We start from the raw sequence: 13,663 nt of genomic DNA, 5'->3' as shown, positions 1-13,663 counted from the left end.
CGTGTCACCTTGCCTATCTCCAATGCGTTTTGATTATATGATATTTATTCACTGTGCTCTGTGGATCCAGTCATGTGATCCACAATATTAGGCAGCCCTGTTCTAGAGAATGAATGATCATTAAACAATAACTTCCTCGGAGTGAAATTCAGCGGCAGATCGCCATCTGTACTCACCTACCTTCGCTTAAACTCTTAAGCGCCAGTCTCGCCTGATCTTCCTGACTCAGGCCGGGTGAGATTCAGGCAACGCAGTGGGTCCCTGGACCCAGCATTGGAGCCCAAAAGAAACGGAGCAAAGAAGGATATGCTCCCTTTTTTACAGCACTAGCTGCCGTAAAGCAGGTGAATTTAAATGTCCCATTGAAAATAACAGGCCAGGGAGAAAGGGCGGAATTCTCCGACCCCCCCGGGGCATCGGAGAATTGCCCGGGGCCGGCGTCAATCCTGCCCCCGCCATATCCTGAATTCTCCGCCCCCCCGAGATTCGGCGGGGGCGGGAATCGCGCCGCGTCGGTCGACGGGCCCCCCATGTCGGACGGCGGGCCCCCCGCGGCGATTCTCCGGCCCACGATGGGCTGAAGTCCCGCCGCTGATGGGCCGCTCCCGCCGGCGTGGTATAAACCACCTACCTGACTGGTGGGATTGGCGGTGCGGGCGGGCTCCGGGGTCCTGGGGTGGGGGGGGGGGGGGGGCGCGGGGCGATCTGACCCCGGTGGCCTGGCCCGCGATCGGGGCCCACCGATCGGTGGGTGGGCCTGTGCCGTGGGGGCACTTTTTTTCTTCCGCCTCCGCCATGGCCTTCACCATGGCGAAGGCGGAAGAGACCCCCTCCCCTTCAAAGGGGATATTGGTGGTGAGCGCTCCAGCAGCCATGATTCCCCAGGTTCATCACTGCTCAGGGTGCACCAGAGAGGACGTGGGGGACACGGAGAAGTTCAACTTGTGGCCAGGGCTGGGGGTCAGTCTCTAATTCTCGTGGGGGGGGGGGGGGGGTGGGTGGGTGGGGGGGGGGGGTCACCGGCAAGCCTTAGCTTCCATTCACTTTGGGGCACGCCTTGCTTTAAGTGGGTGTGGAGGCAGGCATGCAGGCATCACTTCCTGGGTCCCCCTTGCTGGGTTTCTGCACTGGGAACTGGAAAATGGGTGACAGGAGGTAATACTGAGGGTCATCACTGGGGGCGACTGTGAGGTAACTGAGTGGAATCCAATGAGAGGCCAGGCTGCAAGGGCAGTGTGGGCAACTCAGGAATTGCTTGCTTCCCTGCCTTATGAGCAATGAAGACCCTCTCTTAGGGGGAAACACAACTGAACTGTGAGGACAACCCCAGGCACAAATCTGCTTACCATGGGGTTGAGCTCTATTGACTACCAATTGCAGTTGTTTAGGAAGCTTGTCTTTCAGGAATAAGTGTATAGGGCTGTGAAATAGGAGAATGGGGGTGCCCTCCAGATGTTTGAGTGTCATGCTCATTGCAAGCTTCACTTTAATTAGCTGTGCCTCATCTGCCACAGCAGGCATTCAATTGGTTGGAATGTAATTTCACCCTTCATTGGCAACTCAACAGTGCCAAAGAAATATGCAAAGTTAAAGAGAAATGCCACTGATGTCAATCCCAACCAACGAACCCCAATGCTCAATCAAGGGTTTACATCCCACAGGATGTGACCTTCAAGGCAAGGCTTCATGGTTAAGTCTATAATCAATCATCCTATCAGCGGTAATGCGGGGGTTGTTTAAGGAGCACGTGCTGCAAGTGCTGGATAGTTTTGTCCCACTGAGACGAGGAAGGAATGGTAAGGTGAAGGAGCCTTGGATGACGAGAAAAGTGGAGCTTCTAGTCAAGAGGAAGAAGGAAACTTACGTGAGGTTGAGGAAGCAAGGATCTGACATGGCTCTAGAGGGTTACAAGGTAGCCAGGTAGGAACTCAAAAATGGACTTAGGATAGCTAGAAGGCAGCATAAAAAAGCCCTGGCGGGAAGGATTATGGAAAATCCCAAGGTGTTCTACACTTATGTGAGAAATAAGAGGATGATCAGAGTGAGAGTAGGGACGATTAGGGATAGTGGAGGGAACATGTGCCAAGAGTTTGAGGACGTAGGGGAGGTCCTAAATGAATATTTTGCTTCAGTATTCACTGGAGGTAGTGACCTTGTTGCTCGTGAGAACAGCGTGAACCAGGTTAATAGGCTTAAACAGGTTCATATTAAGGAGAATGATGTGCTGAAAATTTTGAAAAGCATCAGGATAGATGAGTCCCCAGGGCCAGATGGGATATACCCAAGGTTACTATGGGAAGCAAGAGAGGAGATTGCTGCGTCGTTGGCGATGATCTTTGTGTCCTCACTGGAGTAGTACCGGATGATTGGAGGGAGATGAATGTTGTTCCCATTTTCAAGAAAGGGACTAGGGAAATCCCTGGGAATTACAGACCAGTCAGAATTTGAATGCTGAATACAGGGTAAAAGACAGAATTCTTGGAAGTGTGGAGGAACAAAGGGATCTTGGGGTCCACGTTCATAGATCCCTCAAAGCTGCCACCCAGGTTGATAGGGTTATTAAGATAGCATATTGTGCGTTGGCTTTCATCAACAGGGGGATTGAGTTTAAGAGCTGTGAGGTTTTGCTGCAGTTTAAAAAAAATCCTGATTAGACCACGCTTGAAATATTATGTCCAGTTCTGGTCGCCTCATTATAGAAAGGATGTGGATGCTTTGGAGAGGGTGCCCAGGAGATTTACCAGGATGCTGCCTGGACTGGAGGACATGTATTACGAAGAAAGGTTGAGGGAGCTAGGACTTTTCTCACTGGAGTGAAGAAGGAAGAGAAGTGACTTGATAGAGGTGTACAAGGTGTTGAGAGGCATGGATAGAATGGATTGCCAGAGACATTTCCCCAGGGTGGAAATGGCTGTCACGAGGGGACATAACTTTAAGGTGATTGGAGGAAGGTATAGGGGAGATGTCAGAGGTAGGTTCTTTACGCAGAGAGTGGTGGGTGCGTGGAATGCACTGCCAGCAGAGGTGGCGGAGTCAGAGTCATTAGGGTCATTTAAGCAACTCTTGGAGAGGCACATGGACAGCAATAAATTGAAGGGGTCTAGGTTAGGTTGATCTTAGATTAGGATAAGTGGTCGGCACAACATCGTAGGCTGAAGGGCCTGTACTGTGCCATACTGTTCTATGTTCTATGTCATGACGGAAGCACTTCTTTGATATTACCCATGAGGATCCAGATGCGGGTCGCATGCACCCAGTCAATAGCCCTGTCACCCAGCGCAAGGGGGGGGGGGGGGGGGTATTGGCCTTGGGCTTGGAGTCGGGAAATGGCCGTAAGACAAGAGGCTGGGAAACTCTCAAGTGTCCAGGTGTGTTATCCTGATGGACCTGAGAAGGACAGGAGTGGGGATATGCCATGTGAGAGGGTGTGAGGCTTAGTGGAGAGGCCATCACTCAGGGGGAAGTGCATGGTGGAGGTTCCAGAGGAGTAGAGGGCTGAGGGGCAGGTCTTTCTCAGGGATCCTCGCCGCTCACTTTAGTTTCTTGCTCTTTTCAGTGCAAGATTCTGGAAGATCAAGGAGTCTGTCGAGTTGGCATTTCTACTCATAGTGATAGAGCAGTAGCAGACACGGAGACCTGTCACTGCACGCGGCCAGGACAAGTGCTCTGCTGAGGAGGTGGACCCAGGGCCTTCATCTGTGCAGGGAGCAGCACCACAGGGAGAACAGAACTGTTTGAGACTGTACCGGCCAAGGTTCTTCTGACGTTGGCCCTCCTATCTTCAGATGTCGGAGCCACAGCAAACCACCTTTGTCAAGTCGACCAAGAGCTGGGACCACATGGGATGTGAGGACACCTACTATTAGTGGTCCTTAAAGTCACCACTGCTCTGAACCTTTATGATAGTGCCTGGTTTAAGGACAGCACTGGTGATGTGTGTGGCATCTCCCAGTCAGCCAAACACAAATACATTAGGGAGGTGACAGACACCCTTTATGTGAGGGCCCACATGTATATAAACTTGGGTTGGGACCAGGAGAGCCAAGATGCCAGGGTCATGAGCTTCAACCGTTTAACTGGCATGCCTCGGGTGCTGGGTTTGATCGACTGCACCCATGTGGCCCTGGGGTCTCCATGGTCTCATGTGAGGCCATATTTTAAAAATAAACATTTTATTGAGGTATTGTTGGTATTGTAACAAAAACAAAATAAACAATGTGCATGAAACTATAAACATAGTGCAAAAGCCGTTTCCCTCCCTTACAGTTCCCACCTTTATTAACCACCTACTCTAAGCTAAACTAACCCTTCCCCCACCCCCGCTTCTGCTGACGATTAATTTTCCGCAAAGAAGTCGATGAAACTATTCTACCCGCCTGAAACACCACCCGCTTATTGATCAGGATTGCAACCCCTCTAGTCTATGAGTCTCGTCCCGAGTGAAAGACCTGACTGACCCATCCTTTCCTCAATCTAATCTGGTCAGTTACTCTAAGGTGCGTCTCCTGCAACATTACCACATCCGCCTTCAGTCCCCTAAGATGCGCGAACACACGTGCCCTCTTGACCGGCACACTTAACCCTGGAATATTCCAGGTGATCAGCCTAGTTGGGGGGCTCATTGCACCCCCCCTCGCCGTTCAGCCATCTCCTTTTTTGGGCCTGCCTCCAGCCCATGCTCCGCGCCTCCACCGGTCTGCCCCCAGACAGCCTCCGCCCTCAACCTCCTCTCTGCCCCTTAGCACAAGTCCCTCCCTCGTCAGCAGAAACATTTACTCCCGCCCTAGTAACAACACTCTGTAACCCAACCCTTTTAATAAACCAAACATATGCACACCCCCCACTGCGCTTCCATGAGCTAGCCCGCCCAGCTAGCTTGGTGGCCCCCATCCCTGCTGCCGGATAGTCTCCCACCTAATGTTCTCTCCCCACCCTCCCCCCTGCTCATACAAACATACTCCAACATCAAACAATCCCCACACAATTGCCCGACAGAAAAACACCAAGATCAAACACCTCCATCCCCCAACAGTGCAAATGAAAACCTTAACTCACTCAGCTCTACCGCTAGTCCCAAATCAATGCAAAAGGCATTACAAACAGCTTCCACAAAATGAAAAATGAGAATTAAAAAAAAAAGAACAGAAAAACAAAAAAAACAAAACAAGAAAGTTGCAGCAAAGTTCAAAAGTTCTCAGTCCACCACCAGTCTTTTCCTTTTCGCGAAGTCCAGGCTGTTCCTTGTGTGTGACCCAGAGACGGGCCAGATATAACAGTCGGAACTTCACCTTTTTCTTAAAAAGGATCGACCTAATCTGGTTGAAGCCTGCTCTTCTCCTGGCCACCTCCACACTCAGGTCTTGGTAAACCCGCAGGATACTATTGTCCCACTTACAGCTCCGTGTCTGCTTGGCCCACTGTAGAATGCGCTCCTTATCCAAGTACCTGTGGAATCTCACCACCATTGCCCTTGGGGGGGGGGGTTCTCCCATTCGCGGCTTCCTCGCGAGTGCTCTGTGAGCCCTGTCCACTTCCAAGAGCCGTGAGAATTCCCCATCCCCCAGCAGTTTCGCAAACATGTCCGTGATGTATGCCCCAGCGTCTGCTCGTTCGTACCCCTCCGGGAGCCCAACGATTCTCAAGTTCTGCCGGCGGGACTTATTCTCTAGGTCCTCCACCTTCTCCAGCAGCTTCTTCTGCTGGTCTCTCAACAACCCCGCCTCCAGCTCCACCGCAGTTTGATATTCCTCCTGCTCAGCCAGCGCCTTCTCTACCTTCTGGATCACCCGATCTTGGGTGTCCAATCTAAGCTCCAGCTGCTCAATTGACTATTTCATTGAGTCCAAGCTGTCCCGTTTCTGCTTAGCAAAGCCTCCCTGAATGACTTGCATCAGCTACTCCGTTGACCGCTGGGTCGACAAACCAGAGGTCCAGTCCTCCGCCATGTTGTCTCCTGCTGCAACTTCAACCCAAGCCTTCTCTGTCTTTCTGTTTCTGCCTTTACGAGCAGTCACGAGCAGTTACGCGTCCTTCTCTCCATGCACCGATATGGGAATTCAGTACACAATTGCCTCTGTCATCAGTTTTACAATTCATGCCTTGCAGAAAATCGGGGGAAAAGGTCCAAAAGTCCGACCAGAGCGAGAGCCACCAAATGTGCAACTTACTCCTTCATAGCCGCCACTGGAAGTCATGCTAGGCCATTTATGAAGTGCAAGTGATTCCACTCCCTCAACGTTTGTCTGTGACCACAAATCTTGCAGGTTGGTGCTCGTTTCCCAGGAAGCGTCCTTGATAGTTACATCTTGGGTCACTCCCAGATGTCTTTGAGGGACAGCAGCGTCTGGAAGCATGGCTCCTTGGGGACAGGGGTACCCAATAAGGATGTGGCTGATGACCCCAGTGCGGAGGCCACAAATTAAGGCAAAGACATGCTATAATGAGCGCCATGCTTCAATATGCGTTCTGATGGAGCAGGCAATCTGATAGTTGAAGATGCAATTCCAGTGCCTGGACCAGTCAGGGAGTGCCCACCACTACAGCCCCACAGGGTGTCCCGCACTATTGTGGTCTGCTGCACTCCACAACTTGACACTGCAGAGGGGAGACCACCTGGAGCTGGAGGAAATGGAGGAGTGCCACATCTCCTGAGGAGAGTAGCGAGGGGCAACCTGCGGAGGAGGATGAGGAAGGACCTTAGGCCATAGCCAGGGCCCACTTGGGCCGCCAGGCTAGGAATATTCTCATAGCCTCTAGGTTTGGGGATGAGCAAGACTTTGGGTGAAGACAACGCCATACGAAGGGACTGCTATCTCAGCATTAGTGAGGTGCCCGATTCCATGGGCACAGCACTAATGCTATTGGTTGGACTCTGCAGGGGAATGATGATGACCTGCATTGAGGATAAAGGAATGCTCCTCTCATCCTCTGAAATATGTTTGACTCCTGCCTGACATAAGCTGAACACATCCGCCAAGGAACGGGCTTATCATGGGGTTCAGAGACGTGGTAAATGCTCTAACCTGCTTCCACCCACTCGGATGTCAAGGGCCCTGTTGTGTTCCTCGAACTAACCGCTGGTGGGCAGCCTCTCAGCGCTATGTCAGCCCATGGCATCCTCATCACTGGAGAAGAGTGGCAGCTATGAGAGGCCTGAGCATTGAGGCTGGGGGTGGGAGGGCAGCAGCGTGTCTTCACTGAGTCAGTAGTGCAGGATGTGGCAAAGACATAGTCCTGCCATTCTCACTGCACACGGATGAAGCACCGAGTGTGTGCAAGAGTTTGTGAATCTTGGACCCATGAAATGATAGGGTGGAGAACCTTGTGGTGAACAAAGTGAAATTTATTACAAGTGCTATATTACAGTGCTATATTTCAGTGATGCTCTACCTTAACTAGTGCCTGCGATCACCCACGCCCAATAGGTGCCACAGTTTCCTACTCTTCCTCATCTTCACACTTTATAGGTATATGCCCCAGGATCCACAGCTGAGGTAGAGGTGGTCTTCTGCCTTCCATTTCCTAATGCCTGAGATATCTTTAGCGGGTGCCCCCTAGTGGGCCTGGACCTTGTGGGTCTGGGTGTACCTTCGAGCAGCACGGGTGTTGCAGTGCTGCCCACTTCGGTGTGCGTGGCTGGAGGTGTGTTTCCCACAGGGAGGGGATGTCAAATGGGCTGGGAACCCCCGAGGGTCCCCTAGGTAGGGGCCCCTGGCTGCGCTCCTCCCAATCCTCTTCCCTTCGGATGCTTGAGGGCCTCTGTGCTCCTCCAAGTGGGAGAAGGACAGCTGAAGTGAGATCCAGAAGCCCCACCATCCTCTGGCGCTGACACTCCTGCATTCCCACTCGTGCCTGCTCCTTGTGGTTGAAGCTCTCAGCCATGGAGGTCATATCCTCAGCCATGGAGTGGACATCCCCGTCATGGAGTGCACATGCTGCACCAAGGTCTCCGAAGCGGATGCCACTCCCGCAGTGTTGGTCTTGGTGGATCTGAGTGACGGCGCCATCTCCTCGGACAGAAGGTGACCGGACTCCTCCATTCGAGTTTGCAGTCTCAAGAGGGATGTAGTCATCCCTTCCTGACTCTCATGATTCAGTCTTTGCATCTCCATCAGCTGAGTGCCGGATCCTTGGGACGTCCCTGCTTCCGCTTGCTGTGGGTCTTCATCTGTGAGGTGCTTACCTGTGAGTGACCCAGAAGACTGTTGACTAGTTATTCCCACCGAGGTGTGAGTATCTGCACTGGTGGAGGGTGCGTGTGGCAGCTATGACCCGTTTTGAGGGTGGGATCGGAGAGGTCTGCCTCTGACTGCTCTATTCTGGATCTTCCTGGGGCACGAGGATGGTCTGGACTAGTTGACTGTTTCTCCTGCAATGGGAGGGAGATGACATTAGTACATCACGGGGTATAAATGTTGTGAGGTTGTCACTCACGTGAGGTTTGAGGTATGACTGTGTGTCCTGAGGGGTCTCACTTTTCCTCGCTGCCCCCACTTCGCCATCAGCACAGGCATGGTCAGGCTCCTTCCTGGCCAGTTCAAGTGCTCTCTCCTCATGCAGGGTCAGGTTCCTAAGCTTGTGCATAGCTCCAGATGGCTGCGCCGTCTCACGGCGGTTGTGCTCCAGTTTGTCCTGCGCAGATGCAGATGAGGAGAGTGTTGGCGGCATCACTGCCAATTCAGATGGTTGGGGAATTAATATGTGGGACTGGCGTGGGAGCAGGATGTGAGGAGCAGACCTGAGATGGGGGTGGGGTGAGTGGGTAACAGGGCTTTGTGATGATGTCAATGGGTGGGAGATCATCTTGGAGGTGCATGGAGTGGGTGAGGGGGTGCAGTGAGAGACTGGAGGTGGCAGACCTACCTGGCCACGTGAAGAAGATCAATCAACTTCTTCCTACACGCCTGCCCAGCCCCCTTCCACGGGAGCTGGCAGCAACCAAGGAAGCTATTGCCTCCCAGATGGGGATGGTGGCCCTGCTGGTGAGCCGCCTCTTGGATTGCAGGTAGATTACACTCCACCTCTGCTGCACCCCATCCAATAGTCTGGTCAGGGCTCCATCAGTAAAACGCAGAGTTGGCTTCTGTGCTGCCATCCCACTCGAATGGATCTGAAACAAGTGCTGAGGAGGCGTTTACATGGAGCTCCCCAGTGATTGCATAAGCTTCCCTGGGGCGAGTGAATCAGTGGGAGGGCACCCGGAGCAAGGCGTGATTCCCGTTGAGAGGAAAACTTTTCTTAAAGTGGCATGATATTCCGTGAGAAATCTCGGTGACTCCATCGAAGGGTTTCACTCCGGTTTTCCACCGAAACGGACACTATGCTATCTATTGGTAAGATTCCTCCCCGTCTTTAAAAGATACCATTATTTGCAAAGCAACAAAACCAATTTCTTGAATTTAGTTTCAGATTGATATGTTTTCTGGTTTCAAAAATATGCTGGGAAAATAGGGTATGTAACTTTTTTGCACAGAGGAAAATATGGGCCATAATCTTTACTTTTAATATCTCGCCGTAAACCCTGTTACTGAAACGTAAGGGCACTCCAACCAATATTAAGGAGCAATCAGGAAAATATGCACATGCAGAACTAAAATAAAAGTTTGAGCACAGAACATCTAGTTGACATCAGAACATCAATTGACTAAAACTTCGGTGACCCTAACTCTAGCTGCCAAGTTCTATTAAAAAAGTGCAATACCAGTTGAAAAATCTAAGTTTTAAAATGTGGTATAAATAGAAGCTCACACAATCTATGTCATTCACCCCTGAGCAAGATCCATACACTTTTTGGCTCATCGGTTCTTCCTAACCTTTGCACAAATTGCATTTTCCATCTGCCCAATTGTGCATCACCCCTCTGCAATTTACTGATTAAAATACCAGAATAATATAACTGATAATACAATGTGTATTATATAATTTTCTTCATAAATTATCACTAATCTGTTTGTAACCTGACGATCTGAAGTTTATTGACTCATTAGTGGAGAATTATATAGGATTACATAGGATGTACGGCACAGAAAAAGGCCAATTGGCCCAACCAGTCTATCCCGGAGCTTATGCTCCACTCGAGCCTCCTCCCACCTTTCCCCACCTAAATGAATCATTGCAACCCTCAAATTCTCTCTCTTTCATATGCTTGTTTAGCTCTAAGTACTCCCTTCGGTAGCAAGTCCCACTTCTCACCAATGTAAACGTTTCTTCTCAATTCCCTATTGAATTTCTTGGTGACTATCTGAAGCAAACTATTATTTAAAAAAAATAATAATTTAGAGGATCCTATAATTGTTTTCCAATTAAGGGACAATTTAGTGTGGCCAGTCCAGTCCACCTCCCCTGCACATCTTTGTGTTGTGGGGGGGAAACCCACGCAGACACAAGGAGAATGTGAAAACTCCACACAGACAGTGACCCGGGACCAGGATGAAACCCGGGTCCTCGGCGCCACGAGGCAGCAGTGCTAACCACTGTGCCACCATGCCGCCCGCAAAACTATTATTTAAACAATAAGAGCTTACAGAATGCTGAGGTGAGGGGGATCTGTGGTTCTTCACAATAAGTCAACATGCAGGTAGAACAAGTAATTGTGAAGGCAGATAGAATATTATCCTTAATTGTAAGGGGGATGGAGTATAAAGTAGGGAAATGTTGCTATAGCCGTATAGGGCATTGATCAGAACACACTTAAAGCACAGCGCCTAGTTTAGTTCTCCTGATTTAAACAGGGGTATACTTGCAATGGAGGCAGTTCAGCGAAGGTTCACTAGTTTGATTCCTGGGATGGTGGGGTTGTCTTATGAAGAGATGTTGAGCAGGTTGTGCTGACACTCATTGGGGCTTAGAAGAATGAGAGGTGATCTTATTGACACATGGAAGTTCCTGAGGGGGCTTTGCAGGGTAGATACTGAGATTATGTTCCCCACTCTAGAACTGGGGGCACAGTTTAAATGTAAGGGGAAATTAAGGCAGTGATCAGGAGCAATTTGTTCTCTCAGAGGGTTGGGAATCTAATTCTCCATCCCAGAGAGCAGTGGAGGCTGTGTCATTGGATATATTCAAGGCTGAGTTAGTCAGAGTTTTGATCTGCAGGGCAGTCAAAAGTTATTGGGGGAGGGGGGCAGACAGGAAAGTGGAGGAAAGGCCACAATCAAATCAGAAATGGGCCGGGATTCTCCGACCGGAGAATCGGCGGCAATCGCGCTGGCGCAGTCACCTCGGCGATTCTGCGCGCTCGACGGGCCGAGTGCCTGCCGAGTCCCTCCGGCGTCATTTGCGTATGGTCCTACCCGGCGGGACTTTGCCGTTCTGGCTGCAGGGGCCGTCCTGGTTGGGGGAGGGGAGGGGGGGGGGGGGGACTCCGGGGGGGGGGGGGGGGGGGGCAGGGGGGGACTCCCCGGAGGCCCACGACCGATCAGCGGACGCACTAATTCCGGGGGTGGGGCCTATGTTCCTCCGCCCTGGGCCCCTGTAGGGCTCTGCCATATTGCCGGCGGGCCGGTGCGGAGACGGCTGTGGCACGCATGCGTGGACCCGCCGCCGTCAGTGGCACGCATGCGCGGACCTGTGCCGGCCGTGGAGGGACGGCTTTTGACGCCGGAGCAGCGCACAGAACTCCGGCGCCATTCTAGCCCCCGAGGATGGGGAGAATAACTGGGCCTGGAGACCCTTTGACGCCGGCATCACTCACGTCCGTTTTGACGCTGACGTCAACACTTGGCTGGGATTTCCGAGAATCCCGGCCATGATCTTATTTAATAGACTCAAGAGACCAAATGGCCTACTTCTGCTTCTTGTTCTTATATCCTTACATTGGTGCCGTCTAGTTAACCTTTCCCCCACAAGAGGAAATATTCTCCCTGTCTACTTTATAAAAACATTTTGTTATTTTAAATACCTCTATTAGGTCACCCTTCAGCCATCTTTTTTCAAAAGGAAAGAGATATAGCCTGTTAATCCTTTCCTGATGTGTGTACATTTTATATTCAGAAAATTAAATTCCTGGCTATTTTGCTATAATCCACTAAATCTTTAATTATGTTTATAAGTAGCATAAATATATACATGTGTAGAAATGCTAATCCCATGAAGATCCAGGATCAATCCACACTTTGTGCCAAATTAGTTGACTCCATCCAAGTTGTAAAGATAATTGTCATCAATATCCCAATGTTAGTGAAGGGAGAATTGTTTGGAAGTGAGTATGTGTAGCTGTTGGACAGCAGAAGGTTTGGACAACAGCAAGCTTGGACTTCACTGGGGGTGCTTCATGCAGACAAAGAGCTTAACTAATAATAACAAGGTTCGAAGCAAAAATGGGCCTATTGAGTGAGATAAAGAAGGAAGCTTAGATCTGGGAACATTTTTCAACAAACTGTTATCATTTGCAGGAGAGGAGACAACAAAAGAGAAAGGCTCTAATCAAATAGGTACAAGAACATATAAAATTCACCCAAGGTTAATATTGCCTTGTAATGCCTCTTTTGAGCTGCTGGTGTCATCCTTTGCTCAAATTACTCTCCAGACTCGGGTTTCTCTCAAGCATTCCAAAACAAAATTGATTCATTAAACTTAAAAAGTCATAATCGTGAGAGTGACAGACAAGCAAGAGTTGCCTTACTTACTACGGGAACTAAGAAAAAAAGTTAAAACACTAAAAGTAATGGCTCATCGGCACAAAAATAAAAATGCTGAGAATTAACTCATAAATTAATAATATAAAATGTAAGCTTTTAATGATCTTTACTTGTTCCATTAATTCCCATGCAGAACAACGAGTAGCACATGGTAAAGCAAAGGATTAACTCTGAAACTATTCACCTCACAACATAAAATACTCTGAAACATCATATCTAGCTATTGAATGACAGCAGCACTGGACTCTGTATAGGCACAGTTGTGTGTACTGTTTACAACACTGTAGCTTAAACTGCAGTCCCAAGGTCACAAAATGTACAGTAAAACATAGCCATCAATTACGAGCACAAACAATGACAAATAAACATAAGACAGTACAATTGACACTGCATAGAAAAACACAGTCCAGGTCAGCACTGAAACACTGCCAAAAGTTACGCAGAAAAACTTTTCTGTTTTAGCTAAAAATCACCATCCTTTTTTATTTTTTTAGGAAGCCTGGACTTGTTTTGGTCCTACTGCAACGCCATTACAGTCGAGAATATACTGTAAACAACCTTGTGGTGGTGGTCGCTGCTGAGGAAATGAGCCTGGCTGTATCTGTGTCTCCTTCAAACTTCCACCCTGCAAAAGAAAATGTTGAATCCAAATTAAGTCTGGTACTTAGATATAGGCTAGAATTCTCTGGGGTGTTCACTGGTGGTGGGGTTTTCAGGTCCTGTCGGCAGCGCACCCCCCCCCCCCGTCCGTCCGTTAGTTTCCAGGTGGCAAGGGGTGACTTCAATGGGACTTCCTAGTGACTGTGGCGGGAACAGAGAACCGTGCCACCCACGATTGTCGTGCCACCAAGAATCATGCGGCTGGGAGGCTGGAGAATTGCATTGGTGATACTGGTATAAGGAGTTCAGGGGCAGGATTCTCTGATCCTGAGGCCAAGTGTTGACACCATCGTAAACGCCGTCCCGTTTTACGATGACGTCAACAGGCCCCCAGGAGCAGCGAATGGGTGCCGGAGGTCTGCACA

The 13,663-nt window shown here is 50.0% G+C and overlaps 1 protein-coding gene across 1 annotated transcript in view; it reads right to left on the bottom strand.

The window, feature by feature from the left end:
• The window catches only part of syn2b (synapsin IIb), a 497,087-nt gene that overhangs the window by 11,617 nt on the left and 471,807 nt on the right, over window positions 1-13,663 (bottom strand). The window contains 1 exon segment of the mRNA XM_038812667.1: window positions 13,197-13,263. Coding sequence (XP_038668595.1) covers window positions 13,197-13,263 — 67 coding nt within the window.

This window comes from Scyliorhinus canicula, chromosome 11 (assembly GCF_902713615.1).
Source record: "Scyliorhinus canicula chromosome 11, sScyCan1.1, whole genome shotgun sequence".
NCBI classification, from domain to species: domain Eukaryota; kingdom Metazoa; phylum Chordata; class Chondrichthyes; order Carcharhiniformes; family Scyliorhinidae; genus Scyliorhinus; species Scyliorhinus canicula.
The sequence above is the reverse complement of the archived record's forward strand: the minus strand, read 5'-3'. Positions and strand labels throughout refer to the sequence as shown.